This window comes from Scyliorhinus canicula, chromosome 9 (genome assembly GCF_902713615.1).
Source record: "Scyliorhinus canicula chromosome 9, sScyCan1.1, whole genome shotgun sequence".
Taxonomy (NCBI): Eukaryota; Metazoa; Chordata; class Chondrichthyes; order Carcharhiniformes; family Scyliorhinidae; genus Scyliorhinus; species Scyliorhinus canicula.
Window position 1 is genome coordinate 183,572,506 of NC_052154.1, and position 23,834 is coordinate 183,596,339.

General features: G+C 45.7%; 1 protein-coding gene across 1 annotated transcript in view; it reads left to right on the forward strand.

Annotated features, from left to right (window-relative positions):
* LOC119971944 (homeobox protein aristaless-like 4) overlaps positions 1–23,294 on the forward strand; it is a 52,991-nt gene extending 29,697 nt beyond the window's left edge. The window contains 2 exon segments of the mRNA XM_038808293.1: positions 1,125–1,250; positions 22,353–23,294. Of these exon segments, the coding sequence (XP_038664221.1) occupies positions 1,125–1,250; positions 22,353–22,682 (456 nt within the window). The 3' untranslated portion in view covers positions 22,683–23,294.
* The last annotated feature ends 540 nt before the right edge of the window (positions 23,295–23,834 follow it).

Sequence of the window (23,834 nt, forward strand, 5' to 3'; positions counted from 1 at the left end):
TCCCCCTGGAAAGATCCCACTGGAACTATCCCCCTGGAAATATCCCCCTGGAAAGATCCCACTGGAACTATCCCACTGGAACTATCCCCCTGGAAATATCCCCCTGGAAAGATCCCACTGGAACTATCCCCCTGGAAATATCCCCCTGGAAAGATCCCACTGGAACTATCCCCCTGGAAATATCCCCCTGGAAAGATCCCACTGGAACTATCCCCCTGGAAATATCCCCCTGGAAAGATCCCACTGGAACAATCCCCCTGGCAAGATCCCACTGGAACTATCCCACTGGAACAATCCCCCTGGAAAGATCCCACTGGAACTATCCCACTGGAACAATCCCCCTGGTAAGATCCCACTGGAAGATGAAATGACAGTGAAAAGCCACGTGGCAAAGAGAAATGTTCCCTTCAAACCGACTCGAGCCCCACATCAAAGGCAGCAACTTCTTACTCAGTGCGAAGTGAAGCTATTAGGGACTTTAATCCGCTTCAAATGGCACTGACCTGATCTTCAACTGGACCTGACTGTTTATTAGTGTCCACACATCCCTTCATCAACTCAGCCAGGCGAATTGGAAGCTTTTCCCCCACCTTCAACTCAAACTGATGTTGCAGAAAATCTGTTGCAATTGGGAATCTGTTAAAAGCCAATTAATCCGGTGAAATACAACCTTTCAAAATGATTCATAAAATCTCTCCTGATTTAATATAAAATTGCTCCTCTGAAAACCATTCCGCAGCGGCGAGATCGGTGATTTACAACTTTACTCGCGCCTTTGAAGTCGAATTAATGTCCTTTTGAAATCGGAGCCTTTTGTTAAAGGTACAGATTCAGCCGGGTTATTCCTCTGGGCAATTAGGGGAAGACCCATAAATAAATCAAGCCCATCTTGTTTTGTTAAATAGAGGTTCTGCTTGTTGCATTTAATGCCAATGAATAGGCAATGCTTCGCAGTAAAGTTAGAAAGTTCAGTAAAGTGATTTCTCTGCTTAACACTCTAACGGGACAAAACAGAATGGTTTTGCCGGGGGGGGGGGGGGGGGGGGTGGAATGTTGTCCCGAGTCCCCGCGATTGTGGGAAACGTGGAAGCCGTTTATACCCTCTACTTTCTCTTCGGTTCCAGGTTTGGTTTCAGAACAGGAGAGCCAAATGGAGGAAAAGAGAGCGTTTTGGACAAATGCAGCAAGTCCGTAATCACTTCTCCACTGCCTATGAGTTACCCATCCTCACCAGGGAGAACTATGCACAGGTAGGCGCCAGCACATGGCAAACTGCAAGTGCCTTGTACACACCGAGACATCCACATCAATGATGACCTGTGCTGGTTTATCGAATGAATTAGGGTGTGTGTTTTTATATTTTATCAGCTACCTGATTTACCATGGCTCAGGCTTCCTGTGTTTCCCTAGTTTCCCAAGTTAAATAAAATTGCAGCTAATGTTAAGATTCCTTTCCTTTCCATCCAGCACAGGGAGGGAATTTGCAACAACAAAAAAACCCGTAGCTTCTTGTTGGAAGAAGGGAGTTACCATAAATACATTTTAAATCGCATTTCAGTTCATATTTGTACTCGCTGAAGTGAGGGTGGAACTCTGCCGGGGAAGGGATATTTTCACTTCTGTCGGCATCAAACAATCTTTCAAGAGGAGCCCCGGCCAATGGCAACAACAACAAAAAAAACCTAACGTGGTAAAAACCTCCGCTCACAGTGGAGCCATTAAAACCGGATTGGTGGGGCACAGATTGTGAGGGCTGGAGGAGGCGACAGAGATTGAGGGAGATGAGGGCCATGGAGGGATCGGAAACCGAGGCTGGGTGAGAATTTTACAATTGAGGCTTTGCAGAAGTGTGGCTTCTTTGGTGGTAATTTCCCACAATTCTCTGGACTCTGGAATGGTTCCTACAGAATTGAGGGTAGTGAATGTAACCCTGCTATTCAAAAAGTAGAGAGAAAACAGGGAACTATAGACCAGTAACCCCCCCCCCCCCCCATTCAAAAAGTAGAGAGAAAACAGGGAACCACAGACCAGTAACCCCCCTATTCAAAACGTAGAAAGAAAACAGGGAACTATAGAACAGCTAGCCTAACACAGGTAGTGGGGAAGTTGCTGGAGTTCATTGTCAAGGATTTCATAGCACAGCATTTGGAAATCAGTGGTGTCATCGGACAAAGTCAGCATGGATTTACCAAAGGGAAATCAAGCTTGACAAATCTCCGGGAATTCTTTGAAGATGTAACTAGTAGAGTTGATCAGGGAGAACCGGTGGGTGTGGTTTATTTAGACTTTCAGGAGGCTTTCGACAAGGTCGCAAATAGCTGATTAATATGTAAAGTTAAAGCACATGGGATTATGGGTAGCATCTTGCGATGGATAGAAAGGTGATTAGCAGACAGGAAGAAAAATGTTGCAATAAATGGATCTTTTTCTGATTGGCAGGCAGTGACTAATGGGGTAGAGCAGGGATCTGTGCTGGGACCCCAACTGTTCACATTATATATTAATGATTTGGACGAGGGAACAAATTGTATTATCTCCAAATTTGCAGATGATACAAAGTAGAGTGAGAGGGTGAGCTGTGAGGAAGATGCAGAGATGCTTCAACGGGATTTGGACAGGCTGCGTGAGTGGGCACATCATGTCAGATGCGGTATAATGTGGACAAATGTGAGATTATCCACTTTGGTAGCAAAAATAGGAAGGCAGATTATTATTTGAACGCGTGTAAATTGAGAGCAGTGGATACTCAGTGAGACCTTGGTGTCCTCGTGCATCAGCTGCTCAAAGTAAGCGGGCAGGGCAGCAGGCAGTAAAGAAGGCAAATGGTATGTTGACCTTCATAGCGAGAGGATTTGAGTGTAGTAATCGAGATGTTTTACTGCAATTTTATGGGGCATTGGTGAGGCCACACATGGAGTATTGTGTACAGTTCTGGTGTCCTTATCTGAGAAAGGATGTTCTTGCTATGGAGGGAGTTCAGCAAAGGGTTACCAGGCTGATCCCTGGGATGGCGGGAGGCAAGTCAGTTAGGATTATATTCATTGGAATTAGGGTAGAGTCAGAAAGAATGTTCCCAATGGTGGGATAGTCCAGAACTTGGGGTCATAGTTTGAGGATAAGGGGCAAACCTTTTAGGACTGAGGTGAGGAGAAATTTCTTCACCCAGAGAGTGGTGAATCTGTGGAATTTTCCACCACAGAAAGTAATTGAGGCCAAAATGTTGTGTAATTGCAAGAAGGAATTAGATGTAGCTCAAGAGATCAAGGGAGGTGTGGGGAAAGACGGGATCAGGGTATTAAACCTGATGATCAGCATGATCACAATGAATGGCAGAGCAGGCCCGAAGGGCCAAATGGCCTCCTCCTGCTTTTATTTTTTATGTCTACACTTCTTCAGCCCCTGAAGAGCAACAAGCTGCTGCAGCCTCCACCGACAGAGAGAGAAAACAGCTCCCTTCACTTCTGAGGTCTGATCACTTCTGGACAGCTCTCTGAGAAACATCACCCAGCAGGAACCAATCACTGACTGTTGTCAGGCAGAACACTGTCCCGGCCAACCCATTGGTTGCCAGTTAACCAAACAATGATTCCCTCCAAAGTCGGTTCCTCTCCTACTAGGTGTCCAAGGGTCCGATCCCTCTTTCTCCCAAACACAAAGTCTGAGGATACAGTATCCTGGTAAGCAGGCTGTTTAAACTAGGGAATCTTCTGCTTTACTCCCTGTGCTTAAAGGCACATCCCAATCATTGATCCACGGACCAAAACAATAAAACAAAATAAATGGGAACAAAGGAACAAGAAAGGAAGGACTCTTACAACTGTTTAGTCTGAATAGAATCATTGGAGCGGGAGCTCGTGAGATGAGTTGGAAAAACGTGTATTCCAGGCTTGGGTATGGGGGGGGGGGGGGGGGGGGGGGTGGTGCTTGAAGGGAGTTTGACACAGTGGGCGAAAGGAAAGGTAGGAAGAGGCAGAGGCAGCTGGTTGGATGGTTTCGATCTTATTGACAAAGATATCCATGAGCTCCTCGTACTTGTTGTGGGTTAAGGTGCAGGAAACCGGAGTTTAGGAAGTTGGTTTGCAGTAGAGGGAAGAAGCTGCAGGTTGTGGGGTGGTGGTGTTATCTTTGCATTCCAGGGTCATCCTGAAATAGTCAGCAGTTTTGGCAAATCAGAGCAAGATGAAATAATGCTTTACGTGGTACAGTAAGATCTGGCACTGAATGGCTGGACTGGTTGTCCACCACATCCTTTGGCTTTGAGGGAATGGAGGTAAAAGTTATACAGGGCGGTGGGGGGGGGGGGGGGGGGGGGGGGGGGATGTCTGTGGCCAGGTTACAGAAAGTAATGATTTTAATGGAGACAGGGACAGACTAAGGCATCAAATATTAAGCAGAGGATATGGTTCAGAATTGTTGTGGTGAATGAAGGCAAAGACATTGTGGCATTGTCATTGCATTAGTAATCCAGAGATCCAGGGGTTCGAATCCCATCACGGCAGATGGTGAAATTTGAGTTCATTAAAAATCTGGACGAAACTTTTAATGATGACCATGAAATCATTGGTTTTTTAAAAAATATTTTTTATTCTCCACCTTTTTCACATTTTCTCCCAAATTTACACCCAACAATAAACAAGAATCAGTAATGAATGGAATCCCCATATCAATAACAATGATCCCATCCTCCCACCAAACCCCAAACAGCAGCCCGCATGTTAACATAAACAAATGACAAAAAGGAATCAGGAATCACCCATAGTCACCATTAACACACACAGTCCCTCTCCCCCCAACCCTCCCAGCCTCCCCCTCCCCCACTAATGTTCAATGCAATCCAATTCTAGAAAGTGCATAATGAATAACTCCCATTTATTATAGAACCCCCTCCATCCTTCCCCTCAGTTCAAATTTGACCTTTTCAAGCGTTAAGAATTCCAACAGGTCCCCCTGCCACGCCAGGGCACAGGGTGGAGGGGTTGATCTCTACCCTAACAGGATCCGCCTTCGGGCGATCAATGAGGTGAAGGTACAACATCTGCCTCCTCGCCCGTTTCCAACCCCGGCTGGTCCGACACCCCGAATATGGCCTCCCGAGGGCCCGGGTTCAGTTTCACGTGCACCACTTTAGAGATTACCCTAAACAACACCTTCCAGTAATCCTCCAACTTTGGCCAGGACCAAAACATATAAATGTGATTTGTGGAACCCCCCCCCCCCCCCCCCTCCCCGGGCCTGCAAACGTTCACACACATCACCTACCCCCTCAAAGAGCCGGCTCATTCTCGCCCTTGTAAGGTACGCTCTATACACCACTTTCAGCTGTAACAACTCCAACCTCGCATACAAGGTGGAGGCGTTCACCCTCCGGAGCACCTCACACCTCCTCCATACCCTCTCCCAACCCTTCCTCCCACTTTCCATGAAATCATTGTTGATTGGCATAACGCCGTTTGCCCCTTGGGGAGAAGTTAAACAATCTGCCATCTGTGTCTGGCCTACATGTGACTCCAGACCCTGAAATGCCCCTCAGAAATGGCTTCATAAGCCACTCTGTTCAAGGGCATTTGGGGATGGGCCACAAATGCGGTCTTGCCAGCGATGCCCACATCCGCTGAATGACTAAAACAAAGACTCAAGGGTTAGACAGTCAGATGTACGAATAAAGCCCAACTGTCTTCGACTGCAACAATAAACTCCAAATTCAATGTTGCAGGGACCCTTCTTCAACACAGTGGTTACCATTTCCTTAACCACTCAGTCCTTTGGCCTGTTGTCAATCGGGATGGGTCAATCAAAATGATTTTATATTGACCATCCTTTAGCTTGGATGGCATGAGATTATAAGAATTTAAGAAATAAGAAAGGGAATAGATCTTCTGGCCCCTCAAGCCTGCCTCGCCGTTGGTAAGATTATTTCTGATGTTTGATGTCAACTCCACTTTCCTGTCCAATGTCCCTCTCCCTTGATTCCCTTCAAATCCAAAAACTTATCCATCTCAGTCTTGAATATTCATAATAATTGGTTATCCATTGCCCAGTGGGTAGAGAATTATAAAGATTCACAACCACCCAAGTGAAGAAATTTCTCCCTCATCTTTGTTTTTTAGATCTTTCTTTATTTGAATTTTTTTACCCCATTGTTAAAGTTACAAAACCAATGCGCAAAGTGGACGGGGGAAACCAGCTCATTGCTTGTTCCAAAAAACAATTCATATTCAAATTCAATCTAATTCATGGGGCTGGATTCTCTGATTTGAAGATTAAGTGCCGACGCCGGGGTGGGAACAGTGGCGTTTTATGCCCAAACAAAAAGTGCAAAATCTGCACCGATCGTCCGCCTGGTGGGGGGCTAGTAGGTGCGCAGTGTAAAGCCCCCGACTTTACTTGCGGATACGGTCAGAGAATCGCCGGGTCCGTGGCCGCGCTTGTGCCAGTCTGCAGTGACGGCACCGTGCAACATGGCGCCAACCGCGCGCGGACCCAGCTGCCAAACTCTGCCCCCCTGCAATCAGCCTCACCACCCCTGGAACACCCCCCACTAGTGCCCCTGCCAAAGCCCCCCTGCCCGCAGAATAGCTCTCTCACCGACTGCGGCGCCGCTGAATTCAGTCCGCAGCCACCACACCGGGTTCACAAAAATAAACAGGACGCCTGTTCCACGCCGTCAGGAACTCGGCCCATCGGGGGCGGAGCATCGGGGCCCTCAGCAGACATCCTGAGGCCGTCCCGATGGTGTGCACCGGACTCTGAGAGTACGCTGTTTCGAGGGGGCGGAGCATTGTAAAAGCAGCGCTGCCCCCGACTTCAGCGCAAACGGGGATTCTCCGGCAGATCGCCGATTGCGATTTTGGCAATCAGAGAATCCAATCCACGGTCTCCACAGGAGAGACATGCCAGATCCAAGCTGACAAGAAAAGGTGTTGCACTTCATCCTGGGCTTGATCAGACGCTTGGCCACAGCCAAAAGTCCAAGAAGTGATACCTCATCTCTGTTTTAAATAATCGGCTTCTTATCCTGAAACTATGCCATCGAGTTTTGATATTCTATCCTCTGCAGCCAGGGGAAGCAAACACTTAACACCTAACCTTGTCAAGTGGAGGTCAAACTCTTTTCTATGTTTCTGTGGGATGAACAACTCCTCTAAACTTCAGTATGCGTAGGTCCATTCTAATCAATCTCTCATCATCGGGCAACCTCCTCCTCCCAGAAATCACTCTGATAACCCTTATCTGCACTGTCTCGAATCAAAGACAAACATATCCCTCCATCGATAAGGAGTTCGGGGCTGTGCACCATACTCTCTGTTTGAAAACAGTGACAACAACATTAAGGCTTTCCTATGTTCATATTCTAAAATAAAAATGTTCCCTAACATCCTAAAGCCAATTCTTTACCGGATAACAATGGCAGATCTACATTTTCGTGGCTTCATATTTCTGCTGTTGAAATGGTGGAGCGAGGTTTGGCACAGTGTGTGGTTAGCAGAGTAAAACAGGTTGGCAGTTCAGTAGTCGCCTATTTTACACTGCACTATTTTCTTTACCATGATTGAGCGGGTCCCCTCTGCCCCGTGCTACTGAATAAGGTGAAAGGTGGCTTCATGATTCTGATGCCAAAATTGTAAATCCATGCAGTATAGGAACCCAGTGCCTGGACATCACTATTACATGGTATAAATAGTAGAAGTGTCAAATAATAAAAAAACACCCTAATACTGAAGTTCTACATCATCTACTGTTTGACACAACTCAGTGGTGAGAAAGGAAAGCACCAAGTAAGAATGTCACGCTCTACTGTCTTCTAAACATTCGGGGAAAGTAGAGCTCTGTGCATGTTAACTTTATGTAGGGAGCACAGGACTGGAAAGTCTAACACCTTGGGCGGGATTCTCCGGGAATCAGGGGGGTGGGCAGAAACGGCGCAGTGGAGTGGTGGGAAACACTCCGGCGTCGGGCCGACCCAAAGGTGCGGACTCCTCCTCACCTTTAGGGGCTAGGCCGGCGGGTTTGCGCCCCGCCGGCCAGTGTGGAAGGCCTTTGGTGCCGTGCCAGCCGGGCCGAAGGGACTCCGCCGGCCGGCGCGGGTCCGTGCATGCGCGGGAGCATCAGCGGCTGTTGATGTCTTCCCTGTGCATGCGCAGGGGGGGGTTCACCTTCGCGCCGGCCACGGCGGAGGCATACACGGCTGGCGCGGAGGAATAGAGTGCTCCCACAGCACAGCCCCGCCCGCGGATCGTTGGGCCCCGTTCGCAGGCCACATCGCCCGCACCCTCCCCCCCCCACCCCCAGGACCCCGGAGCCCGCCCGCGCCGTCAGGTCCCGCCGGTAAGGGACCTACTACGATCTACGCCAGCGGTACTTGCATAGAACAGCAGGACTTCGGCCCAGCGTGGGCCGGAGAATCATCGGGGGGGGGGGGGGGGGGGGGGGGGTGCAAGCGGCCGCCGACCAGCGCGGCGCGGTTCCCACCCACGCCAAATCTCCGGCGCCGGAGAATTCGGCAGCCAGTGGGGGCAGATTCACGCCGCTCCCTGCCGATTCTCCGACCAGGCGGAGGGTCAGAGAATCCCACCCGTTATATTTATACATCACCTTGAATGCAACAAAATGTGTTCCAAGGTGCTTTGCAGGATCATTAAAAAGAAAGTAGGACATTGAACCGCGTAAACAGATGATATGTTAGATGTGCAAAGACTTGGTCAAAGGTAGGTTTTAAGAAGTTTTAAGAAGAGGAAAGTCAGGACGAGAGGTTGAGTGAGAGAATTCTGGCCACTGATGGTGGAGCAATTATAAGTGGGAATGCGTAGGAGGTCGGCATTGGAGGAACACAGATATCACGGAGGGTTATGGGCTTGGTGGGAATGACAGAAATAGAGAGGGACAAGACCATGGAGGGATTTTCAAACTACAATGAGCATTTTAAAGTCAGGACTTTGCTTCACGGAGCACCAGAGAACACAGGGGGAATAGCTGAACGCAGCTTGGTCAAGTTTAGAAACGAGCAGCAGAGCTCTGGATGACTTCAAGTTTATGGAGGATAGAATGTGGAAGATATGCCAAGGGGTGTGTTGGACTAGTCGAGTCTTGGGGGGAGTAAAGACATGGGAGAGGGCTTCAGCAGAAGATGAAAACTCCATATCATCCGGAAAGCCCCCAAAACTGCGCTGCTCGGTTACCTAACCACATATTCCAATTTCAATTCCCTTCCCGCCCCTAGTTATGTAATAAGGCAGACTTTCATCTGTTTCCATAACTAGTCATTCTGGGACAGCTACTGGTCTGTTGCCAGGGGCTTACAGCTTGAGGGGTGCCACTCTACATTAAGGGTGGCTGATCAGGATTCTCTCCCGCTCTTGTGGCCAGCCATTGGCGTATTTGCAAGGATTTGCAGGTTGACACACTCAAACTGCTTGGTTGCTTTATGAACGCACCTTCCTTGGCCATCGAGTCCTGGGATGGGACTCAATCCCAGAGCTTCTGGTTCAGACGCATAGACGCGACCCACTGTGCCAAAGGACCTCCACCCTCCCTATTTTAAAATAAATAAATTTAGAGTACCCAATTATTTCTTTTCCAATTATTGGGCAATTTAGGGTGACCAATCCACCTACCCTGCACATCCTTGGGTTGGGAGAAACATGCAAACTGCACGTGGACAGTGACCCGGGGTCAAGACCGAACCTGGGATCTCGGTGCCGTGAGGCAGCAGTGCTAACCATTGTGCCGCCGTGCCGCCCTCCGCCCTCCTATTAATTCCACCTTATTTATTCCACATTGTCTTCCCAAGGAGTTACGGAGATGTATCTGCACTGTTTTCTGCATGAAGGACTTAAATGAAAAAGGTCTGTACGCCTTTCCTCTGAGCCCCCCCCCCCCCCGCCCCGCGCCCCCCCCCCCCACGGAGCTCCCTCTCCGTGCCTCCCCACCCCACCATATTCTGGAGTAGTAATTTCCAGCATATTATCAGGGTTCAAGTTATCCAATCCCACCCCCACCACCCACCCACAGGGATGCTGAATGCTTAAATATCTCCCCGAGCCATTACTTTGCCAAAGTAACCAATGCCAGACTTTCCACTCCCTGCCCCCCCCCCCCCCCCCTTCCCCTCCCCAGCCCCCCACTCAACCCTCATCTCCTCACAACTGAGGTGCTTTCAGCCTGGTAGTTAAATGCATACGCAGATGTTGGTCACCGACATTGCTGGAGCAATATTTAAGATTAGAGAAGAGTTGAGAGGGCTTTAATGGTTAACAACAAAAAAAAGCTTCACTGAGGTTGTGGTTATACAGATACTAATGTGAGGCTGAAGTAATGCAGTCCAGGTGGTCCCACACCCTAAGCTAAATGCTGAATGGTACATGTTGGGCCTCAACTTCGAGGAGCCCTTACCCAAACTTTAGCATGAAAGGCAAATGATTGGCAGCAGCTGGGTGGTTGCCGAGTGGAATTTCTGTGCACCGTGTAAATGCAGTCTTTGGGTTTTCAGGGTCCGGGATTGAAATACAGCATTACAACAACATCACACTAGCCTCAATATGATAGCGTTAGCACTGCTGCCTCACAGCACCAGGGGCCTGGGTTTGATTCCAGCCTTGGCTGACTGTGTGGAGTTTGTACGTTCTCCCCGTGTGTGCGTGGGTTTCCTCCGGGGGCTCCGGTTTCCTCCCACAGTCCAAAGATGCGCAGGTATGGTGGATTGGCCATGATAAATTGCCCTTAATGTCCAAAGGTGCACAGGTCAGGTGGACTTACAGGAATAGGGTGGAGGTGGGGGGGGGGGGGTCTAGATAGGGTGTGCCTTCGGAGGATCGGTGCAGACTCGATGGGCTGAATGGCCTCCTTCTGCAGTATAGGGATTCCAAGGCTCCGAGTGGAGTGGAAAATAGTTTCAGTGTCTGGCTAAATATTTATACTGCCAATAAAATTAAAAGAGAAACTGCTCGAAGTTCCCTTTTTGTGCAATATGCCTGTATCCCAGAGCTCAGTTATTGTGTTTCTGTGGGGTTGTTCCTGCTTCAAAGCTACATACGATATTGTGGGCAGACACGATGGGCCGAACTCCTGTGCTGTACTTTTCTTTGTTCTTTAAGATTTTAGTTTCGACGGGCAGCATGGTCGGCACGGGCTTGGAGGGCCAAAGGGCCTGTTCCTGTGCTGTACTTTTCTTTGTTCTTTGAATGGCCCACATCTGCTGCTCCGATTTAGGTGATGTAGGAAAACTCGGTGTTGGCCTATGTTTAGAATTTCCAAACTGAGGTGAACACCGTCGAGCATAGCTTTAAACAAAACACCTTGGCCGGATATTGAAGCTGGCGTAGTTTTAACCCCACATTCCATAGTTACCTATAGGAGAACGATTGACGAACGCAGGTAGTGGAAGTGCTAAGTCGGGACTGATTTCCAACAATCAATCTGTCGATAAGACAAAAGCGGAAGACTGTGGATGCTGAAAATGTGTGAACAAGGATCTCTTTAGGTGTGGCAGCAACTGTGGAGCGAGAAAGCAACATGTCTACATTGTCAAGGTTTTCACAATGACTAGTTGCCATTTTAATGCAGTCATAAAATAAATTTGATTGCATGCTGTCAGAAAAGATTTATGTGCACAAACAAACAAATGCTGTGAGAGACATAAAACAAAAATCCAGTTCGGCATTCATCCTCAGAATCTGACGCCTGGGCTAATATTCTTCACAAACCAAGGCAACATCACAATGTATAAACGTCTCAGCAACAATGGTAATAGAAATAGCTAAATCATATTTATTTTGAACGACCTTTGTTCAGTACATTATAACTGAACATGTGCATTTACACTGTAGCTTCCAGTCTTGGATTAATAGCTGTAGTTTGAGTTCCAGTCAGAACCTTGTTGGAACTCCTGTTTAGGAGTGCCCTGGGAACACACAAGTTTCCCAGAAGTTTGGAATTTAAATGTCAAGAGCAAATGCTCTGTAAACAACTCAAATTAAGATCAGATATGTTTACAAAACTATTTGAGAGGCCTAAAAAGACCCCAAGCACTTTGTCAAACAGAGATTGACCGCACTGAATTAATACTGTGGTGCAAAGTTCAAACTGTTTGAACTGATGCTAAACTGCGACAGTTAGGTATCCAGCATACTCAACGAGGTTTCACTCTTTCAAACCAGACACTAAATTCAGTCTCCAATTGCACCAACTACAAGATTGAGAAGCAATGTTGTATAGTGCTGATGGCTACAGATGCAGTTAAATGCAATTTAGATAGTGTACTTGCAGTGCGGTACAATTCCCTCAAAAACCTCACGCTGTTTCCAGGCTCTGTTTCGAGTGCACACTATTAGTAAAAAGTGTCTTGGAAGCCAAAATGATCCACAGCCTAGAAGACATATAGAAGACAATCTATATAATCCTGACAGTACATCAGGAGGCCATCCAGCCCATCTAGTCGATACCGACCCTCCGATAGAGCACACTATTGAAGGCCACTCCCTGTAGGGGCTTTTCACAGTAACTTAATTGAAGCCTACTCGTGACAATAAGCGATTTTCATTTCATTTCATTTCATTAAGGGCAATTTAACACGGCCAATCCACCTAACCTGCACGTCTTTGAACTGTGGGAGGAAACAGGAGCACCCGGAGGAAACCCACGCATTGACGGGAAGAACGTGCAGAGAACGTGCAGACTCTGCAGAGGCAGTGACCCAAGGCCGAATTGAACCCGGGTCCCTGGCGCTGTGAAGCAGCAGTGCTAATCACCGTGTCACCGTATCACTCCAAATGGAGCGATACGCCTTGCAGGATGGAGGTCTACTCTGCCTTGGTGTCAATTTGTTTAACTTGTAGGGTTAATGAATCATAAACATTATCATTTTTGTATTGGTGTGAGGTTAGCAAGAGCACATCCTTATGTTCAGCAGCACAAGACTCTGCTTTCTAAAGTGTCTCTCACTCTGCCATTGTTAAGCTCCAACTTAGAGTTAAATGTGCATTTTTGGTACAAAGCGAAACCACTTGCACAAATGTCACCGCTTAACTTTTTGCACCAGGCAGTAGTAGGTAATTCATCAGAAAATTATGATTCTACTCCCCATAATTTTCTTTCATTGAGATCAATGGGTCAAAAGCACAGCCTTGGAGTTTACAATCTTTGAGGTGATGATAATCATGTTCATTATCTGGGGTGTTTGGTAGGGTTCCGGTGGGTAGGTAGGTGATTGCTTAAGGTCGATCTGCACTCTGAAGGTTCTGCTAAGATTAGGATAGGATAGCACAGACTCTTGAGTTTTGAATGAATTTCTAGCACTTGATTTCCTCACCATGTGTTTTCTGTCTACCTCTCAACGCACACTCTTTTCAAAGGGAACTGCAATGTTTTTTATTTGGCTGCGCCAGGCGCAGTGATCCTGGGCGAGCTTCTCCCAAGACTCAAAGTCGATATCAGAACTCCTAAGTGAAGCCTTCAGAATGTCCTTGTAGTGCTTCCTTTGACCTCCACGAGAGTGCTCCTCAGACTCAAACCCTTCATCGAATATTTGCTTTGGTGTCAGACGTTTTGAGTAGAGTTTCCGTTAGGCTGCAGGAGCCTCATCAGTGTGAAATCAGCTGACACAGCGCAAAAGAACACGGAATTTTAAATTCATGCCCCATCAAACATAAAGCACATTCTTTATGTAGTTTAAAATTACCTTCATTGAAGCAGTGTTACCCACAAAACTGGTCACAATCTGAGATTGAAATAATGAACATGACAATTCCACAGGGGCTGGTTTAGCTCACCAGGCTAAATCGCTGGCTTTTAAAGCAGACCAAGCAGGCCAGCAGCACGGTTCGATTCCCGTACCAGCCTCCCCGGACAGGCGCCGGAATGTGGCGACTAGGGGCTTTTCACAGTAACTTCATTTGAAGCCTACTCGTGACAATAAGCGATTTTCATTTCATTTCAATGTGACGACATTGGAGGAAGCTCTTTCAATTTAGCTTTTTTTGGGGGCAAACTGGCATTAGTAGGCATGTGGTACAGACTCTACTAGGCATGTGGTACAGGCAGTAGTAGGCATGTGGTACAGGCAGTAGTAGGCATGTGGTACGGACTCTACTAGGCATGTGGTGCAGGCACCAGCAGACATGATTAATAAGAGTGTCGGGGGTTATGGGGAAAAGGCAGGAGAATAGGGATGAGAAAAATATCAACCATGATTGAATGGCGGAGCAGACTCGATGGGCCAAGTGGCCTAATTCTGCTCCTATGTCTTATAGTCTTATGGTACAGGCACTAGTCATGTGGTACGGACTCGAGTAGTCATGTGGTACGGACTCGAGTAGTCATGTGGTACAGACTCGAGTAGGCATGTGGTGAAAAGTGAAAGTGAAAATCGCTTATTGTCACGAGTAGGCTTCAAATGAAGTTACTGTGAAAAGCCCCTAGTCGCCACATTCCAGCGCCTGTTTGGGGAGGCTCTTACGGGAAGGCTGGTACCGGCTCTAGTAGGCATGTGGTACAGGCAGTAGTAGGCATGTGGTACAGGCAATAGTAGACATGTGGTACGGACTCGAGTAGACATGTGGTACGGACTCAAGTAGACATGTGGTACAGGCAGTAGTAGGCATGTGGTACAGGCAGTAGTAGGCATGTGGTACAGGCAGTAGTAGGCATGTGGTACAGGCAGTAGTAGGCATGTGGTACAGGCAGTAGTAGGCATGTGGTACAGGCAGTAATAGGCATGTGGTACAGGCAGTAGTAGACATGTGGTACAGGCAGTAGTAGGCATGTGGTACAGGCAGTAGTAGGCATGTGGTACAGGCAGTAGTAGGCATGTGGTACGGACTCGAGTAGGCATGTGGTACAGGCAGTAGTAGGCATGTGGTACGGACACTAGTAGACGTGTGGTACAGGCAGTAGTAGGCATGTGGTACAGGCAGTAGTAGGCATGTGGTACAGGCAGTAGTAGGCATGTGGTATGGACTAGAGTAGGCATGTGGTACAGGCAGTAGTAGGCATGTGGTACGGACACTAGTAGACGTGTGGTACAGGCAGTAGTAGGCATGTGGTACAGGCAGTAGTAGGCACGTGGTACAGGCAGTAGTAGGCATGTGGTACAGGCAGTAGTAGGCATGTGGTACGGACACTAATAGACGTGTGGTACAGGCAGTAGTAGGCATGTGGTACAGGCAGTAGTAGGCATGTGGTACAGGCAGTAGTAGGCATGTGGTACAGGCAGTAGTAGGCATGTGGTACGGACTAGTAGACGTGTGGTACGGACACTAGTAGAGATGTGGTACAGGCAATATCATGTGGTACAGGTTCCAGTAGGCATGTTTAATAACATGTTACAAAAAGCACTTCATGCTCTAAGCTGACTAGTGTCCGCCAGTGAAACTAATAAATATTCGGTGTAGTTTTGAAGCCATTTCCAGTGATTTGAAATCGCGTCACTCACTGATGGAGGCCTCGTCACTTATAAAATGTTTCTTTGAGCTAAATCCATTTTATCAACTGGATTAATAAACTGCATATGGTTATTCTTCTTAAATATATCAATACATTTTTAATGCGAAGAAAAGTCTGATTACATTCCATTATACTGACCGACTGTGCCGGTTCGTAGGAGGTCTTACATTTATTATGCATATGAGTTTGGGTGGAAACTTGAACCGCAAACTCACTTGAGAAAAATGCACAATTTGTAGCTAGTTATCCAATGGAATTCCACCTCACCACCTTTATCATTGCTGTGCTGGGGTGCGGGTGACTAAGAGAACACTATTGCAACTGTGTTGGCTGAGGAAGCGACCCGGTTGCACGGAGCGATTGTGTCTCAACGTCAGCAATAATCAACTCGCCACGGAGAAAGCAGCAAGTAGAACTTCAATAAATGCAACTTTTTTTGTGATCAGTTAAAAGCGAGCTGGAAAATCAAACACAATATTTGTGCCATTGGGCAGTTGATAAACTGCTTCTTTTGCAGTTTTGGAATTTAAGCACACAGCTTTCCTACACCGACATGGATCAATGTACCAACCAGTTCAAACCAAATACCATATATTTGAATAGACGCCAACGTCGTCCAATTCATATTTAATTCTAATTAACAATCTTTATTATTGTCACAAGTAGGCTTACATTAACACTGCAATGAAGATAGTGAAAATTTCATATTGGGAATCGATTTTCTACATCCAAATATCTCGGCAGTACGAATGTATTAAATTGCGGAAAATTAAAGGATGTTATTAAATTATTCCAAAGATAGGTTCTTCAGGGGATGGCTAAAAACTGCAGTTCACGCCAAAGATTTAGACCCTCTATACATTTGTAGATATTTGGCATAATGTAGATATTTGCAGATCTGATATACACTATTTTTGTTTTGCCTTTAACGACCTACAGCGTTTTGCAATCGGGTCCAATTTTGCAGAACATGTCTCTGATTCCATCCCCAAATCAGAAAAGGCAGAGCCAATGCCAGGTTGGAGAGGAGCACTGTGCAGACGCTAAATTTCAGTAGGGATTTCAAAATCAAGTCCTCTCCGAGCTCTTGCTGTGAAAAGCAACGTCTCGCCCATTTACGGTTAGAATCTTAACAAAACTGCAATAGTGCCCTGAACTAATGTTGTCAAATGTGCGGGGTTCTGAGGCTATTTATTCATCATGCTTTTATTTTTAATGTCCATGGTGGCGAAACCGCCTATTTGAAAATAAAGCAGCAAATCCCACCGCTCGAGATTAGCAACTATAAACAGAAGGAACAAAGCTGGCCACATTTTCAGATTGAAGTCACCGGGGTTCAATAAACACCTGCTAACGACCTTAATGGTATGCAAGCTTAATGTTTATTTAGTGCCAAATCGAGAGGGAGTGTGTTTGAAATGAGCTAAATTGAGACTGATTACAAACACTATTAAAATATATGAGCGGCGCGTGTTTATTTTTCCAGAAATATACTTAAAACAGGTTGCTGCTGCACAATATAACGGTGGACGCTTGTAGAACATGATCTAACGCTTTGAAAAAAAGACCGCATGGCTTTAATTCGTTAAACTACAAACACTTGGTGAATTTCACTTCCCCTCGGGATTGCTGATCCCACCGTATGATGATAAATAGTTTTAAAATAAATTGACAACATTTGCACAATGCGGCATGCTTGGGACTCCAGAATTGAAATCAAACTTGTTATTTCGCCCGCGCTATAAAGAAATTCGTCAGTCGCAGGTGACATGTCCCCAGTTTCAGGAGAGCCAGCTCCCCTGTGTTGTCCGTCACCGATTTCGTTGTGTTCGTCACAGGGACAGTCTGCAGTTAACCCAACAGCGCTTCATCATCGAGGGGAAAGTGCATCTAAGTAAACGAGGAACCCAGCAAAGGCTATTGTTAAATCATTACTCCCACCAATGCACAGCACACTTAAACTCTGACCTGAGAGGAATCAATTTTGCAATGGGAAACAAAAGCCAAATGCAGAGGGAATTGTGAGGAATGCAAAAAAAAAAAGACCTTCAAACATGAGCAAGGCAGAAATTGCATTCCTGTCTATCCCAGCCTGCCTGCACTTCACTCCCCTGCAAAGGCCCCCATTTCCACCCCCCAGAGAATTGCTGCAATAATAATTAAGTCTTTCCTCCGACAATGCTGGTCAAACTATAGTAGAAGTGTTATTCCATAAAATAATTTTATTTGCTTCAGTGCTGACCTCGTGACCAAAGTCAAATAATCTGCGTTTTCCATGATTTCCTTCAGCACCAACCTTGGGTAGGTGGGGTTAGAAATCAATAGGAGCGAAGTGACCTGTAAGGATTGAACACCAGTCATTATTGAGGCAAGAGGCTGTATTGTGTAAAAGGAAATTGCACAAAGAAAGGAACATTAAAAAGGAGAAAAGCCGGGCTGGGGCCTGATTTGAATGTGCACCAGCTCCAGGTAACGAGCACAGGTGGGAGTGACCACTTCTGTACTGGAAATACAGAAGATTGCAACAGGAGCCCACAGGCCCAGGATAACCCGCTGGCTTTTACGTTTTCATACTTTCAGAAGGGAAATGCATTACAAGAAGTTGTAACATTGAGCATTCATCGGAGTGTCATCAGAATAATTTTTTTAATACAACAGGCACCAAGTCTGACACAATGCGAGTTCCTCGTAAAAGGTGATTTGCATCTTCATAGACATCAAAATATCCCAGTGCCATGTTCCCCAGCCACAAGTTCCAATACCAATTTGTACAAGACCATATCCTTTGAGTACTTTGCCACTACCAGTTCCCAACTCAAGGAAGTTCCTGTCCCTCCGAGTGATTAGAGCTGCCTTCAGTACACAAGCCATCATCCACTTTGGTTCCTTTATATAGCGATCCAAAGAGCTCCAGTGTGCATTCCCAACTCTACCTTTGTGTGAAGGCAATTCGTTAATTTCCTTGGGGTGTACCAACTGGCTTCGAAAAATAAACTCTCAGATATTTTAACTTGTCAAATTAAATAGTATGTTATTTAGAATTTAGAACAGCACAGCACAGAACAGGCCCTTCGGCCCTCGATGTTGTGCCGAGCAATGATCACCCTACTCAAACCCACGTATCCACCCTATACCCGTAACCCAACAACCCCCCCTTAACCTTACTTTTTTTTTTAGGACACTACGGGCAATTTAGCATGGCCAATCCACCTAACCCGCACATCTTTGGACTGTGGGAGGAAACCGGAGCAAACCCAGCACACACGGGGAGGATGTGCAGACTCCGCACAGACAGTGACCCAGCCGGGAACTGAACCTGGGACCCTGGAACTGTGAAGCATTGACGCTAACCACCATGCTACCATGCTGCCCTTCCATGCTACCATGCTGCCCTAACAAGGTTATCTGCCTTGTAGAATCATAGAATTTACAGTGCAGAAGGAGGCCATTCAGCCCATCGGGTCTGCACCAGCTCTTGGAAAGAGCACCCTACCCAAGCCCACGGCCCAACGCCATCACCCAGCAACCCCACACACCACTGAGGGCAATTTTGGACTCTAAGGACAATTTATCGCGGCCAATCCACTTCACCTGCACACCTTTGGACTGTGGGAGGAAACCAGAGCATCCGGAGGAAACCCACGCACACACGGGGAGAACGTGCAGACTCCGCACAGACAGTGACCCAAGCCGGGAATCGAATCTGGGATCCTGGCGCTGTGAAGCAATTGTGCTAACCACTATGCTACCATGTTGCCCGTATCATAATACAATTCGGTGGGCAGCACGGTGGTGCAGTGGGTAGAATTGCTGCCTCACGGCCCTGAGGTCCCAGGTTCGATCCTGGCTCTGGGTCACTGTCCGTGTGAAGTTTGCACATTCTCCTTGTGTTTGCGTGGGTTTCGCCCCCACAGCCCAAAGATGTGCAGGTTAGGTAGATTGGCCATGCTAAATTCCCCCTTTATTGGACAAAAATGAATTGGGTACTATAAAATAAAATAAAAATACAGTTCCGTCTCGATAAACACAAGGGTCAAAGAGGTGCATCAATCAATTTAATATTTTCACGAGGTTTCCTCCTTCAAAGTGGGAAGCCAAATTGCTACATACAATCTCATTTTCTAACAGACAAAACAAAATAGCCACAATATTCCAATTACCACAGAACATTTAATCACAGTCCTGTGGCTAATCAACTTTGTGGCTTCTCCGCATAAGTTTGATTTTCTAGTTACATAATTGATCTTCAGAAGAGAGTTCTAACAATTTAAATTAACTCACTGATGTGAATTCTTGCATAAATTTTAACAAGGGTGCAAATTAAACTTACAAAACTGATAGTACATTTCAATTCATTACTTACAGGGGTAATAAGGACTATGGAACCAAGGGAGTTATTATACATATCAGCTATGATCTAACCGAATGGTACAATCTTGTTCCCGACGTAAATAACATCAGGACTTTTGGAAGATTTTTTTTGTGAAGATATTCAATATTTTTATGTCTTTCAACCTCCCTTTCCCCATAACTGAAATGTTGTTCCTTTTTTTGGCTAGGGTAATGCCACCAGGGACAGTTTTTGTTCTTCAGCAACGTTGTGTAACATTTTGCTTATTAAGGCTAGATGGCACAGTGCTTTATAACAATGCCTTTTAATTCTTGGACTTTCTTGATTTCAATTCAGATTGTGGGGATGAAACTTTATCATCCAGTTTCTATGAGGTACATATACATAGCACACATTCAGACACAATGTGGCAGTGACTGCATTTAATGGAACAATTATAAAAAAAAACAGGATTTTGCACTTGCAGCTCCAAGATTACAGTTCCAAGTTGAAGTATATTACATGGCGAGACTGGAAAGACTTCATCCAACCCTATAATACTGACCAGAAGTACAAAATGCGAGTGAAATAGCACTCCATCTACTAAACTGGAGCCACCCCCCCCCCCCCCCCCCATTCCCAATGCCGTTATCTCATTCCGCCAAATACAAAACTTCACGCTTAACATGGCTGATTATACAGGACACAGGTATGGTGCACAAAATGGACTGCACATGAGTCACTGTTCTTCACAATGCACCTGAAATAATTCTTAAACATAATGCAAGGAGATGTCAAATTATTCAAATGCAATACATGAGCAATTTCTTATTCAAGGGATGTGGGTGTCATTGGCAAGGCCAATATTTATTGTCCATCAATAATTACCCTCGAGAAGTGGTGGTGAGCCATCCTTTTTAATCCATGTGCTGATGGTACTCCCAAAGTGCTATCGGGGAGGAAGCTCCAGAATGTTGACCCAATGATGGAGGAATAGTAGTATTTTTGCCAGTGAGGACAGTGTGCAACTTGGAGGGGAACTTGGAACTGGTGGTTCTCTAGAGGTTGTAAGTTTGGGCGATGCTAGGGGTCGTGGCAAGTTTCTGCAGTGCATTTTGTAGACACGCTGCCTCAGTGATGGAGAAATTTAATGTTTGAGGTGGTGGATGGGATATCAATCAAGTGGCTGCTTTCTCTCAAGATGCTGGGAGTTTCTTGAATATTGTTGGACCTGAACCGATCCAGGAAATTGGGGAATACCACACTTCTCACGTATGCCTTGTATGTGGTGATAAATGTTTGAGTCAGCAAGTGAGTCCGTTCTTGCAGAATACCCACCCTCTGACATGCCTTTGCGATCACAGTACATGTGTCTGGTCCAGTTAAGTTTCTGGTCTGTGGCCATCGCCAGGATGTTAATGGTGGTAACATCATTGAACGTCCAGAGTAAATGTTTAGACTTTCTCTTGTTGATAGTTATTGCCTGGCACTTGTGTGGCATGAATGCTGCTAGTTATCGATCAACATGAGCCTGAATGTTGTCCAGGTTTTTCTGCATGTGAGGCCGGAGGATTGAATGATAGAACAGCAACAGAGATTATATTTTTCCAGTTATTTTGTGGGCAGCAAATACTGGGACAATGTTCACTTTGGGTACATGGTAATGTTGCAGCTGCACTGGAACAGCTTGGGCGAATGTGCAGCTAGTTCTGGAGTGCAGGTCTTCAGCAGGATTGGATGTTAGTGGGACCTGCAACCTTAGCTGCATCTAGTGTCTTCAGCCATTTCTTGATTTTCACCTGAAATTAATGAAATTGGCTGAAGGCTGACTTTTGTGATTGCATGGTCCTTAGCTGTGGTGAACAGATTGTGGTGGACTACAATTCTGCCACTGCTAATGGCCCACAGATGCCCACCTTTTTGTTGCTAGATCGGTGCTGAATTCAGCCCATTTAGCACAGGGATCATACCACTCAAATGAATGTGGCGACTAGGGGTTTTCACAGTAACTTCATTTGAAGCCTACTTGTGACAATAAGCAGTTTTCATTTTCATTTCATTTCAAGTGTCTACACGGACAATGGGGTGGTCACTCTTACCACACATCATGAAATGGTTCATCGGCAACAGGTAGATTGAGGACGAGGTCAAGTAAATTTTTCCCTATTGATGGTTCTCTCACTACCTGCTGGAAGCTCACTCAATGCCCTTCAGGACTCAGCCAGTTCAGTCAGTAGTGTCACTGAGCCACTTTTTGGTGATGGATATGGAAGTCTCTCACCCAGATTGCATTATGCCCTTACCCTCATGATATAAAATGTACAAGTCTTTGTATTTCAAGACTGTTAATGTTAGAATTTTGCATTTGCAAAGCCGAATCTTACTATAACATTGGAAGTATTACTTTGCAACGGACATACTGCATATTGACCATCATTTACTGACAAGCTATTGGATAATTACTCTGAAAGGATTAAAATGTATCAAAATAGAGCACTTAAAACTAACAAGAATAAATGAGAAAGTAAAATGCAGTGTAAATTTTGTATTGGGTGATTAACATGTGGTGTGTTCCTTTCTCTCCCAGATACAAAACCCATCTTGGATTGGCAACAATGGTGCGTCCTCTCCGGTGCCAGCTTGTGTTGTGCCCTGTGAAACGGTAACATCTTGCATGTCTCCACATGCACATGCACACGCACATGCACCAGGTGGGGTGTCTGACTTCCTGGGGGTTTCTGCTCCAGGTAGCCATGTGGGACAGACACATATGGGTGGTCTCTTTGGCACCACTGGCCTAGGAGCTGCCATCAACGCATTTGATATCAGTAATGAACCAGATCGAAAATCATCCAGCATTGCTGCCTTAAGGATGAAAGCCAAGGAGCACAGCGCTGCCATATCTTGGGCCACATGACTGATATAACAATAAATATTCAAACACTGAAAAATTAATACAATATTACATAATGCTGGACTAAGGACATAACGCATGGAGATTTACAAGCAGCACTTTTTCTATTATAGGTTGGTAGGATTTAGAAATGGTTTACTTCATCTTCAAAATATTTATATTCTGTCCCTTACTGTACAAGGGCTATCCTGAAAAATATTAAAAATTTGAAACTGATATCCTGCTTGTTTAGGCAAGCTTATAAAGTCGAAGGTAGATAGGCAAGTCTTTTTGTCAAGTCAAATCTGTAATTAGAATTCAGCCAGTTCAAGGAAACTGCGGAGGGCTCTCGGTGTAAAACTGTGCAGAAGTGCAGTGTTCACTGGCTATGAAGTCTAAGCAAGAAAATTCTTTCTTCGTAGAAAAACTTAAATTGCTCCCCCAGACTATTAAGAAGACATTGCTCTGACAAGATCTTAATGACTAAATGTAAATACATCTGTACAGTACACCAATCAGTTGGGATGCAAGAGAAAATAAAATTTATCCCAAACAGGTTTGTTATTCCAATCAGATACTGGATGCAGCATCTTGCAACTTAATGGATCGACGAAGTTTTGTTTTTGGAGGTTTCTGTATTGACTGTAACAGCTTTTTCTTATTTGGGTTTAAGTGGTATTGGCTACAGGGTCTTGTTAGTGTCCCATATTTGCTTGTGGTATAGAGTCTCATTGCTCTCCTCGCCCTTTTAACTAAGGGTCGAGAAGTTCATAGGAATTAGGAGCTGAAGTGGGCAATTCACCCCTTCGAGTTTGCTCTGACATTCAATCAGACCATGGCTGATCACTTCCTGGTCTCAAATCCACCTCCCTGCCTGTTCCCCATATCCCTTTAAGCCGTTTTTAAAAAAAATCAGAAATATATCTATGTCCTTCTTGAAACCATTTAATGACTCAGATTGCTCCCCACTTTGGGGCAGCGAGTTTCACCAATTCACCACCCCTTGTTGGAATTGTTTCCTCCTCATCTCCATTCTAAATCTAGTGCCTCTCAACCTATATCCGTGACCTCTCGTTCTAGATGGTTCGTTTTCTTTTAATAGAATATTTTAAAGTAAACTGGATATCAGGTTCAAATTAATTATGTAGTTAATCCTTCAAAAAAATAGTTACTTGT